At 39.7% G+C, this 14,488-nt stretch overlaps 1 protein-coding gene across 2 annotated transcripts in view; it reads left to right on the top strand.

Moving 5' to 3' along the window:
• Window positions 1-14,488, top strand: part of cttnbp2 (cortactin binding protein 2) — a 123,393-nt gene that overhangs the window by 97,277 nt on the left and 11,628 nt on the right. For both annotated transcript variants that reach the window (XM_036002779.1, XM_031279711.2), the window contains exons 12-19: window positions 1,802-1,881; window positions 3,126-3,212; window positions 6,315-6,414; window positions 7,286-7,462; window positions 8,486-8,658; window positions 9,149-9,327; window positions 12,892-13,118; window positions 13,251-13,442. In XM_036002779.1, coding sequence (XP_035858672.1) covers window positions 1,802-1,881; window positions 3,126-3,212; window positions 6,315-6,414; window positions 7,286-7,462; window positions 8,486-8,658; window positions 9,149-9,327; window positions 12,892-13,118; window positions 13,251-13,442 — 1,215 coding nt within the window. The remainder of the gene's footprint in view (window positions 1-1,801; window positions 1,882-3,125; window positions 3,213-6,314; window positions 6,415-7,285; window positions 7,463-8,485; window positions 8,659-9,148; window positions 9,328-12,891; window positions 13,119-13,250; window positions 13,443-14,488) is intronic.

Below are 14,488 nucleotides of genomic sequence, written 5' to 3'. Positions count from 1 at the left end.
ATCGTTATTATTCTCTTTCTGGGCAATTTGAGGAAAACTGTGAGTGACAAATGTGTAACTCAAAATTCATAGGATGGCTCCTGGAAAGAACTACGTACGGTAATTCAGTACTAGTTATAGGGGAAATGGCGATAGTTTTCATACGGCTTCAATTAGTTAATTTCAGTGAATTGCCATCTTAATCTAGAGAGTCTTGTAGTTAGTGCACAGAAGGTCAGCTGAATGTGGATTTTTAAAAATTTGTTTACAAGTACATATTCAACATATATGGAGAATACAGTTTGCAATACCAAATTTAAATCTACTTGGGGTAAATGGAGCTTTTCTCTCAAGAAAATGGATCCTAAAAACTGACTTATCTCAATAAGAAAACTGTAATTTTGTCTCCATTTTTCCCATAATTGGTGAAAAAATGACATAGTCCCTTCCAGAAAACTAGGAAACTACAGACCTGTAAAATAAAACATTACCATTAAATTTGATAAGATGGACTAGTAGCCAGGGTACAATAGCTGGGATGTGCCCAAATTGGCGGGACAAATATATAAAATAATAAAATGACTGCTTATCTAAGGAGCCGACACACGTCGATGGATGTAAATAAACCGGTGGTGTATTGTGGCAAGTTGACGTGCATCAAACCTGCCATTAGGGGTGGGAATCACCAGAGGTCTCACGATACGATATCATCACCATACTTATGTCACGATACGATATTATTGCGATTTTAAACATATTGCAATATTCTGCTATTTATCGCAATTTGTTACCTTTTTTCCAACTTCAAATTTTTCCCAATTTCAAAATATGTCCCCAAAAGGAAATTTTGTCAACATCTGTTTTATCTAAAAAGATACATTTCTCTGTCTGTTCATCACTGCTGCAAAATGGGATTGTCAAGCAGACAAACTGACCAACACATATATTATAATAGAGCGATACTTGGCATCTGTGTGTCGATACAGTATTGCCACGGAAAATATCGCGATACTATGCCCCCCCCCCCCCACCTACCATGATGCATTTCAAGGCGCTGTAGACATGAGGTCTTACATGAACAGCAATGGATGTTTTGACGCAAATGAGACATTGCCGGTGTTGCCATTTATACTGTGTAAAAATCTTATTTAGCTTTAAAGTTTTACGAGTTTCGGGAATCATTTGGAAACAGTCCTCAGCATCTGTAAAGAAGGAATAGGACATTAAAGGACAAACTGGAATAAGGCAGACACATCTGGAATCAGGGAAATTATTCTCGATTCTTGCAACAAACGTTGCAACACAAATTTGCATTAGAAGCAAGTGAACACATCGTATTGTCACATTTAATTACATGGAAGATTTGAAATGAGATTAATCAACATCTAAAATCATGTTTACCAGCGTATGGAGCCTAATTGTTAATTGTTTGAAACGATTCTGTGACGATCTGAAAATCATGTTTAATGAGAATCTTTGAGGAAGGATGAGTAAGTGTTTTTGATTTCCTCAGGACGCAGATTAAAACCTCTCACAGCTATAATTCACCCTACTAACTGATATGAAGCATTAAGAGCTGTTACGTGAGTGAGTGACACTAGTGCTTACATCTTCAGAACAAACAGCTGTTGAATGTTGCGGTGTTTTTAAGTTCCAGTACAGTCTAACCACGAGGGCACCTTGAGGTTTGCGTCTGTGTGATGTAACTGAAGCTTGCTGCGGTCGGTTGCTGACACTGAGCTTGTAAACCAGAGCGGATTTGAGGATTTATTGTGTGAATTTTGTGCGTGTGTGTGTGTGTGTGTGTGTGTGTTTTTGACAGGTCTGTCTGAGTCGTGTCTCGATGAGTTGGCTCTGGAATACCTCTTCCCCCTGCCGCTGCTGCACAATTACGTCCGCCTGGTACGCAAACACACATGCACGCACGCACACACACACACACACACACACACACACACACACACACACACACACACACACACACATTCATGCAAACCAGACACACACACACACACACACTCATGCAAACACACACACACACACTCATGCAAACCAGACACACACACACACACACACACACACACACACACATGCAAACACACACACACACACACACACACACACACACTCACTCACTCACTCACTCACTCACTCACTCACTCATGCAAACACACGCGCGCAAACACACAAAGGAGTGCGGGGGATTGAGGGATTAGATGAGTAAGATGTCGAAAAATAGGGAGGAAGCTAGAAGACTGCAGCAAGAGGATGGTGAAGAAAGGCAGAGAAAGAGAGAGATGAAGTGATGGACAGATGAAAGAGAGGAATAAAGTGCTACAGCGCCCCCTGCTGGCTGTGTCGAGGTGAAGATGTGAAGGACTTCAAGATGATCAGTTTACATTTCATAAGATCAGTAAAACGCGCCATAGAACATGGCGATGAGAGAAACAGGCGACAGCGCTCACTAAGAAACCAAAGCGTCGCAGGGCTCAGATTTGATCCAGCAGCATCTGTAAATGTTTTAAATCCCACTTCTCATGACTGATTTATATTTTTTGACAGTAAGCTGATGCTTTTATCCACAGCGACTCGAGTCTGACAGTGAAATATGTTTCACAGCTCAGATCATTGCTGTAGCATGCACCTGAGTTCTACTATTGTAGTGTTAATCAATCCATGTATCATTTTCCACTCAAGTATTTTATTTACAAGAAAATATTTAGGAGGAAGGTTAGCAACAATGTATCTTTATGAAGCTGTAACCAACATATTTCTATTCTTACTATTGATTTTTATAAAACAGCTTATCGATTAACTAAGAGCGAGTTAGTAAAACCTAAACCTAAAGTAAACCTAAAGATACTATTTACTGTAGCATAGCTAATTACGGTCTAATTTCATTCTCTCTTTACTACAACTGCTCATTTATTTATGTATTTGTCCGTTCATGATCACATATTCCATCTAATTCCAGGTATTTGGTTTATGCTCTTAACCAGAGTGACTTTCAAAGTATGCAGCAGCAGGAAAAGCCACAATTCCAACATCACACATATTATCACATTATACTTCTTATTAACACTTTTGTTTGTCAGTTCATTGATAAACTAATTCATCCCTCTGTTTTTCTTTCTCTCGGTGTCCAGGTGGAACAGTATGGAAACCTCATCTTTCAAGGGCTTGAGGGCAGCTGTCAGGAGTACATCGCCAGTCTGGTCGCTCGCTGCATTAAGGTGCGTCCACCAGTTCACAAACACCGATCCAGAAAGCTACAGTCGTCCATGACGCTTTCAAGGGAATCATTCATCTCAAGGAGAGAAATATAAATCTGTCGCCACCACATATACTGTAGTTCTATTTTTAAACCTTTGAGAAAACATACAGGCTGAGAGGGCTGACGCGCCTTCTGTAGCTCAAACATAAGAATACAAATGTTTAATTTCATTTATTTTATTCTTTTTATTTGACAGGAACGATTCAAATGGTATACGCATTATTTCATTTGAATAAAATGACACTGAGGCAATGTATATAGGACTTCTAAGATAAGATAAGATAGACTTTATTAATCCCACACTGGGGAAATTCCTGTGCTACAGCAGCTCAAAAGAAAAGAAATTACACACATCAGAATAACACAAATACACATTAAGTAGACATAGGAGAAAAATATACATAAAGTATAAGAAATAGAAAAAATAGAATTAGTTATAATAATAATAATAATAATAATAATAATAGTAATAAAACTAACATATTTACACAATAAACACCCTTATATAAACACAGTATATAAACACAGATGTACAGATGAGTAAGGTGCGGATGAATATTTGCTATCTAGCTGTAGCAAATGAAATGTGCAGACCCTGTCCCTGGTTAGGTTTTTAAGAAATAAAACACATAATAAAATATCATAGACATTTGAACAGCTTATGTTGCATTAAGCCTCTTTGTCAACCCAAATATTGTAAAATTAGAAAGTGATTTTTGGAAATGGTTTGGGAAAGATTCCCAGAACAGCTGTTATGGGCTTCCAATTTAAAAATGCGAATGCCATAGAGTATGTGTGAGTGGTGCGATGGTCCAGTCAGGTGAAGTAATGTCTGGGTGAATCAGAGAACTGTCGTACAATCCCACGCACTATTAAGAGATTTCTCTTCAAAACTAATTCATTCATGGCCCTCCAGCACCAGACCAAAATGAAAAAAAAAAAGCTCACAATTTCACTTCTTTAACACTGGATGTGATTACTTTTTTTTGGAAACATCCGTAAGTCCCCCCCACTTTTTTTTTTAATTTAACCCTACTGTTGTCCTCGGCTGGGAGGAGGCCTCGGGGAAGACCCAGGACTAGGTGGAGGGATTATATCTCCAACCTGGCCTGGGAACGCCTCGGGATCCCCCAGTCGGAGCTGGTTAATGTGGCTCGGGAAAGGGAAGTTTGGGGTCCCCTGCTGGAGCTGCTACCCCCGCGACCCGTTACCGGATAAGCGGAAGAGGATGGATGGATGGATGTTGTCCTCGGCTCAAATTTGACCCATTTAAAAAAAAGTTTCTGTATCATAAATTTTGGTTTCTTTCAAACAAATTGTCAAAAAAAAAATAGAAATAAAAAATAACGTGGATGGTTCCCTAGAACCATTACTCTTCACAAGTAAAATAAATGATCGGTTCACTACTTTAATTGAATTTACGTGTTTTATTCACTTTCATAGCATTTGAAAAAAGGGGGGAAAAAGTCGAAAAAAACGTGGTGGAAAAAACCCCAAAAAAAACGTCAAAAGCGCAGAAAAAACATTTTTTATTTTATTTTAAACCTTTTTTTTGAGTTGATTCTTAGCAAACCCCCCCTTTGTTCTTTCACAAATATGTGCTCATTCATGTGTAATTACTTCCACCAACTAATCAAAGTATTCTCGTAAGCGTAGAATCTGACATTTAGAATCATTCAGGCGAGTCGCTCAAATGACTGCAGCCATGTAGCGTCTCCATCTTCAAAATACATTAGCCAAAGAGGGACATACTGCCGCCTTTCACACATTTAGACTCAGTGGCACCGTGACGAATGCCAGCCGGGAGGGAAAAGGAGAGTTAAAAGTTGAAACGCGATCGGAATGGGAGGGGCTAGAAAGTAATATTCAGTTGGTTGTCATATACAATTTCATCTCTAGATGGGAGAAATTCTTACACAATGTAGCTTTAAATTTTGACCCAGAAAAACTAAAAGTTGCAGGTCGACAGGAAGACAACACATGTGGGTTAAAGCAAATTTAAATTTGGCTCCGTTGCACAGTCTGATGCAATAATACAGAAACTGGATGCAAACAGCAAACTACTACAATATCTCACCACAACATGATGAAACACTGCAGGTCAGGACAACTCGGGCAGTAGAATTGATAAATCAATAGTGGTGATATTTTCATTTCATAACATACTGTGCTGTAAATATCAGAGCACATTCAGTACTGTTTTTATGCTGTTTGAATCACTGCTGTTCAATCTCAAGGGTTTCCATGGTAAAGGCATCAAATGGAGGTTTTCTGCAGTGGCACAGACGTCTGACATATCTGATATGAGCAGATAAAGAACGTGTTGTAGCATGAAAAAAGGTTGAGGTTATAATGATTAGATGTTTGAATGTACACAATGGTTTTATTTACACAGAGAGCTTGTTGGCCTTCTTTTGAACTGATAGTTAAAGCTGCAAAGATGAATCAATTGGTTGTCGAATATTAAATTAATCGCCATCTATTTTGATAATCGATTAATCGTTTTGAGAATTAATTTATGAAAAGAAAGTTAAAAAACAACATGTCACCTTGGGCTTTGGAAAACACTGATCGACATTTCTACCATTTATGTGACATTTTATAGACCAAACAACTAATGATTATGCGACAGATTAATATAAATCAACAGATTAATCGACAGTGAAAATAATCTTTAGTTGCAGCCCTACTGATAATTGATATTGCCGTTTTTAATTAATTAGTATTAATTCAGTCCGAGAAGAACTGCTTCTATACATATATTTCTCTTCTCGTCTGTATTTATGTCATCTGTTTTGCCACCGTTTACCTTTTTTTATACATATAATTGTATACGTGTATATACTGATATACTACACATTTAAAAAGAACTAAAGGAAGGAGGAAGGAAAATGTCTTCAGCAGCTGCATGTCGACTGTACTCTCCGATTTGCCTGGAAAAGCCCTCTCTGCTCATTCAGATTCTCCTCTTGCTGCATTTCTTTCGGTGCAGAGTAGTAGTAGATTTTTCTGTTTCCATGACAACGTGCTCCGTTCCTACCTCTCTCTCTCTCTCCACCAGTCCAAGCAGGAGACGGGGGGGCTTGGCTGTGACGTGGTGAGGGTGGAGGTGGACGAGAGCCTGACCAAAGAGCAGCTGCTGGAGACTTTCATCACCTGTGGTAGGGACACGGACACACACACGGACACACACACGGACACACGGACGGACGGACACACACACACACACACACACACACACACACACACACAATTATGTTTTTATGACCTTTTTATATTATATTACTTACTATACTGACTTTTTCAACATTACTTTTTTATGACATACTATCCTATGACTTTTGTCCACAACATATAATGACTTATTCTGACTTTTCTCAACATACTATACTATGACTTTTTAATGACTTTTTTTGACACACAGTATAGTATAGTATAGTATATTTTTTAATGAATTTTTCAACATATTATACAATGACTTTTTTCAACATACTATAGTATGACATTCAGAATTTTTTCGACATAAACTATGACTTTTTATGACAATTTTCTACTTACTATACTGACTTTTTTTCCTCCCCATTTTCCGATCAATCCACCCACCCCCCACCCAAATCTATACTATACTATGACTTTTTTATGAATTTTTCGACATCTATACTATGACTTTTTATCATATTGTACTATGACTGTGTGTGTGTGTATGTATGTATGTATGTATGTGTATATATATATATATATATATATATAATATGACTTATTCTGACTTTTCTCGACATACTATATTATGACTTTTTATTACATACTATAACTTTTCAACATACTACACTGACATTTTGATGACTTTTTTTCAACATAATATAGTATAACTTATTCTGACTGTTTTCGACATACTACACAATTACTTTTTTTAATGAATTTTTTGACTTATAATATGACTTTTTTTATGATTTTTTTCGACATCTATAAAAACAGCTCATAAGTTATTATTCAAAACCCCACTGTTGGCTTGTGTGTCTCTTCCTGCCTCAGGTTTCCTGGTGCCGGCGGTGGGGTCAGGGGTCGGTGTGCCAGCCGGTAACACAGGCCACTGTGTGGTGGTGCTGCTGGAGGGACTGGAGAAGGCTTCATCCCTAACAGGCCTGCTGGGAGACCTCTGCCACAGTCTGGACAACAGGCACTCTGCCTCCCCGCTGGTTCTCAACACTGGTACGACTCGCTGCAGCCGGGCTTGGACTTGAACAATAATCAAACGTATTTTATATTCTCAATGTTTACTACTAGGGTGAACCAAAGTTAAAAAAAAAAAAAAAAAAAAAAAAGTTCAGTTAGCTTTTTAAGATTTTAGAGTTAACGTTTTTAAAAAAAAAAATCAAAGCTGGGCGCCTGGATAGCTCACCTGGTAGAGCAGGCGCCCATATATAGAGGTTTACTCCTCAACGCAGAGGGCCTGGGTTCGACTCTGACCTGCAGCCCTTTGCTGCATGTCATTCCCCCTCTCTCTCTCCCCTGTCATGTCTTCAGCTGTCCTATATATAAATAAAGGCTTAAAATGCCCAAAAAATAACCATAAAAAATAAATAAAATCAAAGCTGATTTATTTGTGGAGGAAAAGAGAAATACAGTTACTTTTTTTTAAAAATGGACACAAAAATCCATTAAATGCAGCTTTAATATAACCAGAAAATCTCCTCTTTTAATCATAAATCTAGAACATCTTTATTCTGCTTTAAATATTCTATATATATAATCCAGTGTTGTGTTCTGCTAAACCTTTCAGATATGGGTTATCATGTGTATGTAGGTTATATCCAGGATATATCCTGGGTAGCTCACCTGGTAGTGCTGGCGCCCATATGTAGAGGTTTACTCCTCGATGCAGCGGCCGCGGGTTCGACTCCGACCTGCAGCCCTTTGCTGCATGTCATTCCCCCTCTCTCTCTCTCCCCCTTTCATATGTCCTGTGAAAATAAAGGCCTAAAAATGCCCAAAAAAATAATCTTTAAAAAATAAAAATATCATGCAAACGTCACTGAATCAGAATAACTCAAACCAGTGCGATAAATATACAAGGATTGGACTTAGTAGTTAAATAGCCCTCCAGCAACAGATGTGACTTTGAGTGTCATCTTATGAAACCAGATAAGCACCAAATAAGTGGTTGACTAACAGAGTACCTGAAAAAAATCAATCGACTCTGTCCCCCGTCCCTCCTATTTATTCATCCCTCAGGTCCCCACCACTTCTGCGAAGGTAGCTTCCTGATTGCGACGCTGTCAAAGCCCCGCCTGCAGGGTTCAGAGCTCCGCCTGCAGCAGCATTTCCGCTGGGTAACGCTGCGCTGGGATCAGGAGCCGCTGCACGGCCTGCTGGGAAGACACCTCCGCAGGAAGCTGCTTCATAAGGTCAGTGTGAGGTTTAGTTGCAGCTGCCTAAGACAGACACATTGTGATCACTGTTAGCAAGCCGTATAATGCAAAATCACATCTGGATTTGCTTGGTGGTTAATATCTGTAATGATAAATATAGCGTTCCTTTTAATGTTTGATATTTCCTGGATATTTACATTTTTCTAGTGGATCGAGTCCTTTCCACTGTCTCTGTGACAAAGATAAATGCAAAGAAGTTATTATAAATTGGAAAAAATAATCAAATAATAGATGGTTGGTAAAGTGATTTATTGAGTGCTGTGACTTTGAAATAAAATAAATAATATATGCACAGAGAAATCCTCAGAATACATAACAAGAGCTGTTTTGTTGTCAAACCGACCGTTATAATTGGTTTAACTGTGCTGAAAGTAATCTTTTGTTGCATTACTTAGTTCAATTCAGTTGTGTAGACAAAAGCAAAAAAAAAAAAAATCGAATCTCTTCCTCCACCACTCCACTCCAGATGGGGACTGGAGTTTGGTCACCCGATGGCGTCATGGAGAAGTCAGTGTTGTGGGTGAGCCAGGTTTGGCAGCAGCTCAACGCCTGTCTGTCCCGTCTGGGGACCCATGAAGCTTTGCTGGGCCCGCAGCTCTTCCTGTCCTGCCCTGTGGTCCCAAACAACACACAGCCAGTCGTCAGGTAGGGGTGTGTGTGTGTGTGTGTGTGTGTGTGTGTGTGTGTGTGTGTGTGTGTGCGCGCGTGTGTTTGTTTGTTGTGTGTGTGTGTGTGTTCATATCTTAAACTGTATGTTACCACAAAGCAAATAAAGATTAAACACCCACATTTGAGAGTGACAATGGCCTGTGAAGTTAAACCAGAAAATAGTTTTATTTTTATTTGTGACCATGGTTTTATTGGTTTTTCATTTTTCATTAAATTTTGGGTGTAACAATATATAACAAAGTATAATAATAAACCAGACAGTGTTGGGCAAGTTACTTCTAAAATGTAATACATTATATTACTAGTTAGTAGTATATTACTAGCTAGTTAGTGTCTCAAAGACCGGGCAACAGCCGGGACGTTGAGAATCCATGCGCGAGCGGTGATGGATATTTCCAGTCACTTCGTCATGTATTCACTTCGTTAAAACAAGAGAAGAAAGCCTCACTGATGTGAAGAATAGGACAGAGAAACATATAAATGTTCTCTGCCTGCAGTATGCCGTCTCTGCCCGGGCATGCCCCAGCTGCCACACATTTGTTGATAAACTCCGACGCACATGCGCCGGTGAAATGGTGTTTTATCCCTTTAAATGTAAATATAAATGACAGTTATACTCACCGCCAGCAAATGCTCTTTCTGTTGTTTTTTTTATTTTTTTTTTTATATAGATTATTTTTTGGGGCTTTATCCTTTATTATAGTGACAGTGGATAGACATGAAAGGGGGAGAGAGATGGGGGAAGACACGCAGCAAAGGGCCGCAGGTCGGATTCGAACCCGGGCCGCTGCTGATATCGGTAATTGTGCGTGCGTTTATTAGCTTTAAAATGCATCGTTTCCTTGTCCCAAGTCAACAGAAGTCAGCATTAAGGGAGGAGACAGGACCCAGCAAAAAACGTAGGAAATATGATCCTGAGTTAAAGTTAGGTTTCACCTGGTCGGGGTCCGAGGCTGCTCCTCTGCCGCAGTGTGACAGACTTGGAGAAATGCCGATCACGCGTTTCTGGTTGTCTGTGGAGAGCGAGTTCCCCCAGATCTCCACTAAGGCTATGAAAGTCCTAATCCCCTTCACCTCCACCTACTTGTGTGAGTGTGGGTTTTCCGCACTGACCCTGATTAAAAACAAATACAGATCACAGCTGCAGGTGGAGGACGACTTGCGTTTATTTCTCTCTGCAGTGCAGCCTCATTGTTCCCACTGACAGACGCGGCGTCAGCTGATTTTGCCGGGGCTTCAGTGTCGCTTAGTGTCCACTCTCGCTGTAAAAAGCTGTGCAGCTTCAGATTTATAAAGGACGCGGTCTGCTGTGGACATGTGTCGTTTTTGAGCTCCGTGTATTTTCGGTTTTCCACCTCCGATGTTGAGCAGCGTTCAGCCACTTCCCTAAACTTTGTCTCATTCAGAGACCAGAGACCCAAACGGGGCTCTGTGTCTGTCAGGAGGTCTGAGATCTACCGTATCAGCAGAGCAATCACGTAATGCACAGCAGGCTACGGTGCAGGTATAGATTATTTTCTGAAATATAGTGACTGTATTCTTTTAATAGCCTATTATAACTTTATTTTTCACAAAATATCACGACTCCTCCAAACCTCAGAGAACACAGATGGGATGAGTTATATTTTGAATGTGCACATAGGTTTTGAACATGAGCAGAAATCTTGCTCAAACATCTGAAATATTACAGTCCAGGGGTTTATTAATTCATTAAAATGAATTGGTGAATAATTGTCATATGCACATTTAAGGAGGTTATTTCCCCAACAAAAGATGCAAAAGAGAAGGTAAGAGTAAATGATGCTAAGCTACATGTGTGCTGACTCAGATATAATTAGAAAAGTCGATCAAATAGATAAAGCAATACAGAATGCCTGAGAGCCTTACTGAAATATTTTCCATTATGTTTTTATATTTGGATTGTAATCTGTTTCCCTTTACATAAAGATATTTCCAGCATATTGATTCAGAAAAAGGTAGAAATAGGTGCATAAACATTCACCAGAATGCAGGAAATTTAGTGTTTAATGCTTAAAATTTTCGGGGGGTGGACCCCCAGACCCCCCACCCCCATCATAGCACATGTTAAGCATGCTTTGTTGACTTGTGGATAGGCCCACTGATGTTCAGTGATTTTAAAAGTAGGCTCAATTAGGCCTGCATGAAGTTGGAAATGATTTGCTGTTGCAAAGTATCATTTATGAATGCACTTTTAGAAAAGTTGTGGAAATAAAATGTCTTCAAATACAATATTAAAAAATATTTACATTTTATCAGTTGTTATTGAAACTCATCATTGCCTGGAACACACAAAAGATGTCATTTACTGCTGAGGCGTGTGTTAGGGAAGGCGGACGGGATTTTGGGGAAGGGGGGGGCTCGGCTGTCCTTACCTGCTCTAAGGGGAGGCTCACATTCACCCAATTAATTTGAAAACCCCTGAGCTAGAGGCCGCCCCTCTTTCTGTTGTGATTGGTGGTATCTTTACAACTCGCCGTTACCTTGTTTCCTACAGACTGTGTTGATGCGACTTGCGGATATATATATATATATATATATATATATATATATATATATATTCAGGTTCTGATCTCAGGGAGCTATTATCTGGGTTATGTCACAAGTGGCATTGCAACACTTAGTAGACAAGGATCAGGCTTGCATGAAAATGCAGAATTTAAAGCGGCTGTAAAAAAATTATCAGAAAATTCTGAGAATTTGTGTACTTGGTTAAGACATCAGAGATGCCTGTGATTTATCTTCAAAAACATCAATAAATGCAAAACTGATGTTTAAAGATGCTCTATTTTGCATTGACTACAATGCGTAGATGGGGACACAATTCAAACATTTTTTTTTAAATTCACTTTTTGAGATAAAATTCAGAAATTTCGCACACCAAATCTACAATGATCTTCAAATGTTGTGATTTTTTTCACGAACATCAAAGATTTAGTTTGGAAGAAATTTCAGTATTTATTTACACTGCTGTATGCCTGAAAACGTTTTAATGCACTGTGGGCTCAATTTTTGATAAATCAAAAATTTGAATGGTAAATTTGTGGAGGACAGTCTGAAGAGGAAGTTGCCCAAATTAGGTGTCAATTGAAACAAACATGTGGGAGGAGATAGGTTTAAGAAGTTTTGCAGTATTTGCAAAAATTAGAGTGATGGACTTCAAAATTGCTACAAGGTAACAGCAGAGCATAATTTCTGCTCTATTTGTGCTACAGTTTGGCATAAGTTGCGAAGTTGTAGCATGTACGGCTGATTTTTTTTTAATACATTTTTAAAGTTTTAGAATTTTAGATGGTTGTTGTAGCGCCACCATCTGGACAATTAGCACACAAATCTCACTGATTAAGTTTAGCATAGGACTTGACTTATGTGTAAAGTTTGGTGAGTTTTCGTGCATGGGAACATGGATTTCTTAGGAAGAAGAATAATAATACAGGCAAATACAATAGGGTTAGGGCCCCTAAGAAGTAAATTTCATAGTAAAAAAAAAATTGTTTTATAACCTGTGTGTGTTCACTTCAGGTGGCTGGCTCGCCTCTGGAACGCCATGGTTGTCCCCCGCGTGGAAGAAGCCATCATCTCGCGGGTAACTGCCAAGCACTCCACCACCTTCTCCTCAACGCCGTCGTCGCAGCGACTGTCTCCTAGCAACTGTGGGCTGAGTGCTGGGCAGCAGGCAGTGGTGAAAGCCGCCCTCAGCATCCTGGTCAACAAGGCAGTACTCCAGGGCTGCCCTCTGCCTCGTCACGGTGTGTGTGTGTGTGTGTGTGTGTGTGTGTGTGTGTCATTCGATGAAGAGGCTTAATTTACATGTTTCACTTTCCGCTGTAGGGAACCACTAAATCATTAAATGATAATGATGTTTCATTTTTTACCTGCAGAGATTGACAGGTACCTGCTGGAGTTTCGGGACGGGTCCTTCCCTTTGTCAGCCATTGGCTCCTACAAAGGAAGTGGCGGTGGAGGAGGTAGGAAGGGACGGGACAGCGGCAAGTTGAGACGATCCAACACCAGCCCTCGGAAGAAAGGAAGCCCCGCCTTAAGCTGGAGCTCTGGCGGTTCCTTTAGAGAGGGTAAGATGGCTGCTCTGCCAGCAGTGATACAAGCCGTGGCCCAATTCAGGGACCATGAAGCTACCCTTTACAAGCATTCCCCATGCATTTGTGTCTAATAGACTGATGTGACCAAAAATCTTTTAATTAAAAGTTATATGGATATATGTTCTATTTACTTGGTGCATTGTTTGCCAGTTGTTAAGCATAACATCACTGTACTGTTAACTTTGTTATCATGGAACCTGTACAAACCACTTTTTTTGTCACGTCTTCACTTCACAAGGGTAACTACTGTTTTTTTGGGCCCCATTTCCCCATGCATTTGTGTCTAATAGACTGATGTGACCAAAAACCTTTGAATTTGGTCCAGTATTGAGCGAGCTCGCAATGACGGGCCGGCGCAAACCGAGCTGCAATGCAACCTAATAGGGCAATTGTAGAGCCTTGCTTTTTGTCCAATAAAAGTGATTTTTTTTTTGGTACTGACAAGGCTCAGATTGTTACTGAAAGTGTCTGACATCATTATTGATCTCAGGACGTGAATTTTTGTCCAAAGACAGCGGTGTGGAGAGTGAAACACGAGACGAGAAAAAAGCGTTCAGGTAGTCTGTTGTCACAGAGTAGGCTACAGAAATTATAGGCTCCTGTTATCTAAAAGATTTTCAATGTAATTGCTCAATATTTAAATGATTTTGACCGTGTGGATGAGGTCGTTATAATTGGATGGCCGCCCGTAGTCATTTGAGCCAGTACAGGCTATGGATGAAGTAGCCTATAGGCTATGGATGAAGACCAGGCGAGGGGAGAGAGAGGCTGCAGCTGCTCAGTGTTTTGTGCGGTCATTAGGCTGTAATACATCCATGGTTTTGTGTTATCTAAAATATTTTCAATAAAAACAATGGTTCGTATTAACTAGGGCTGAAACGATTCCTCGAGTAACTTGAATAATTCGATTACAAAAAATCCTCGATGCAAAATGATTTGCCGCGAAGCTTCGTTTAATTAATGTTACCAACATTGTATCGCTCGTGGTGTTTCCACACAGATGATTATTACTGTCGCAC

This window comes from Sander lucioperca, chromosome 7 (assembly GCF_008315115.2).
Source record: "Sander lucioperca isolate FBNREF2018 chromosome 7, SLUC_FBN_1.2, whole genome shotgun sequence".
Taxonomy (NCBI): domain Eukaryota; kingdom Metazoa; phylum Chordata; class Actinopteri; order Perciformes; family Percidae; genus Sander; species Sander lucioperca.
The sequence above is the reverse complement of the archived record's forward strand: the minus strand, read 5'-3'. Positions and strand labels throughout refer to the sequence as shown.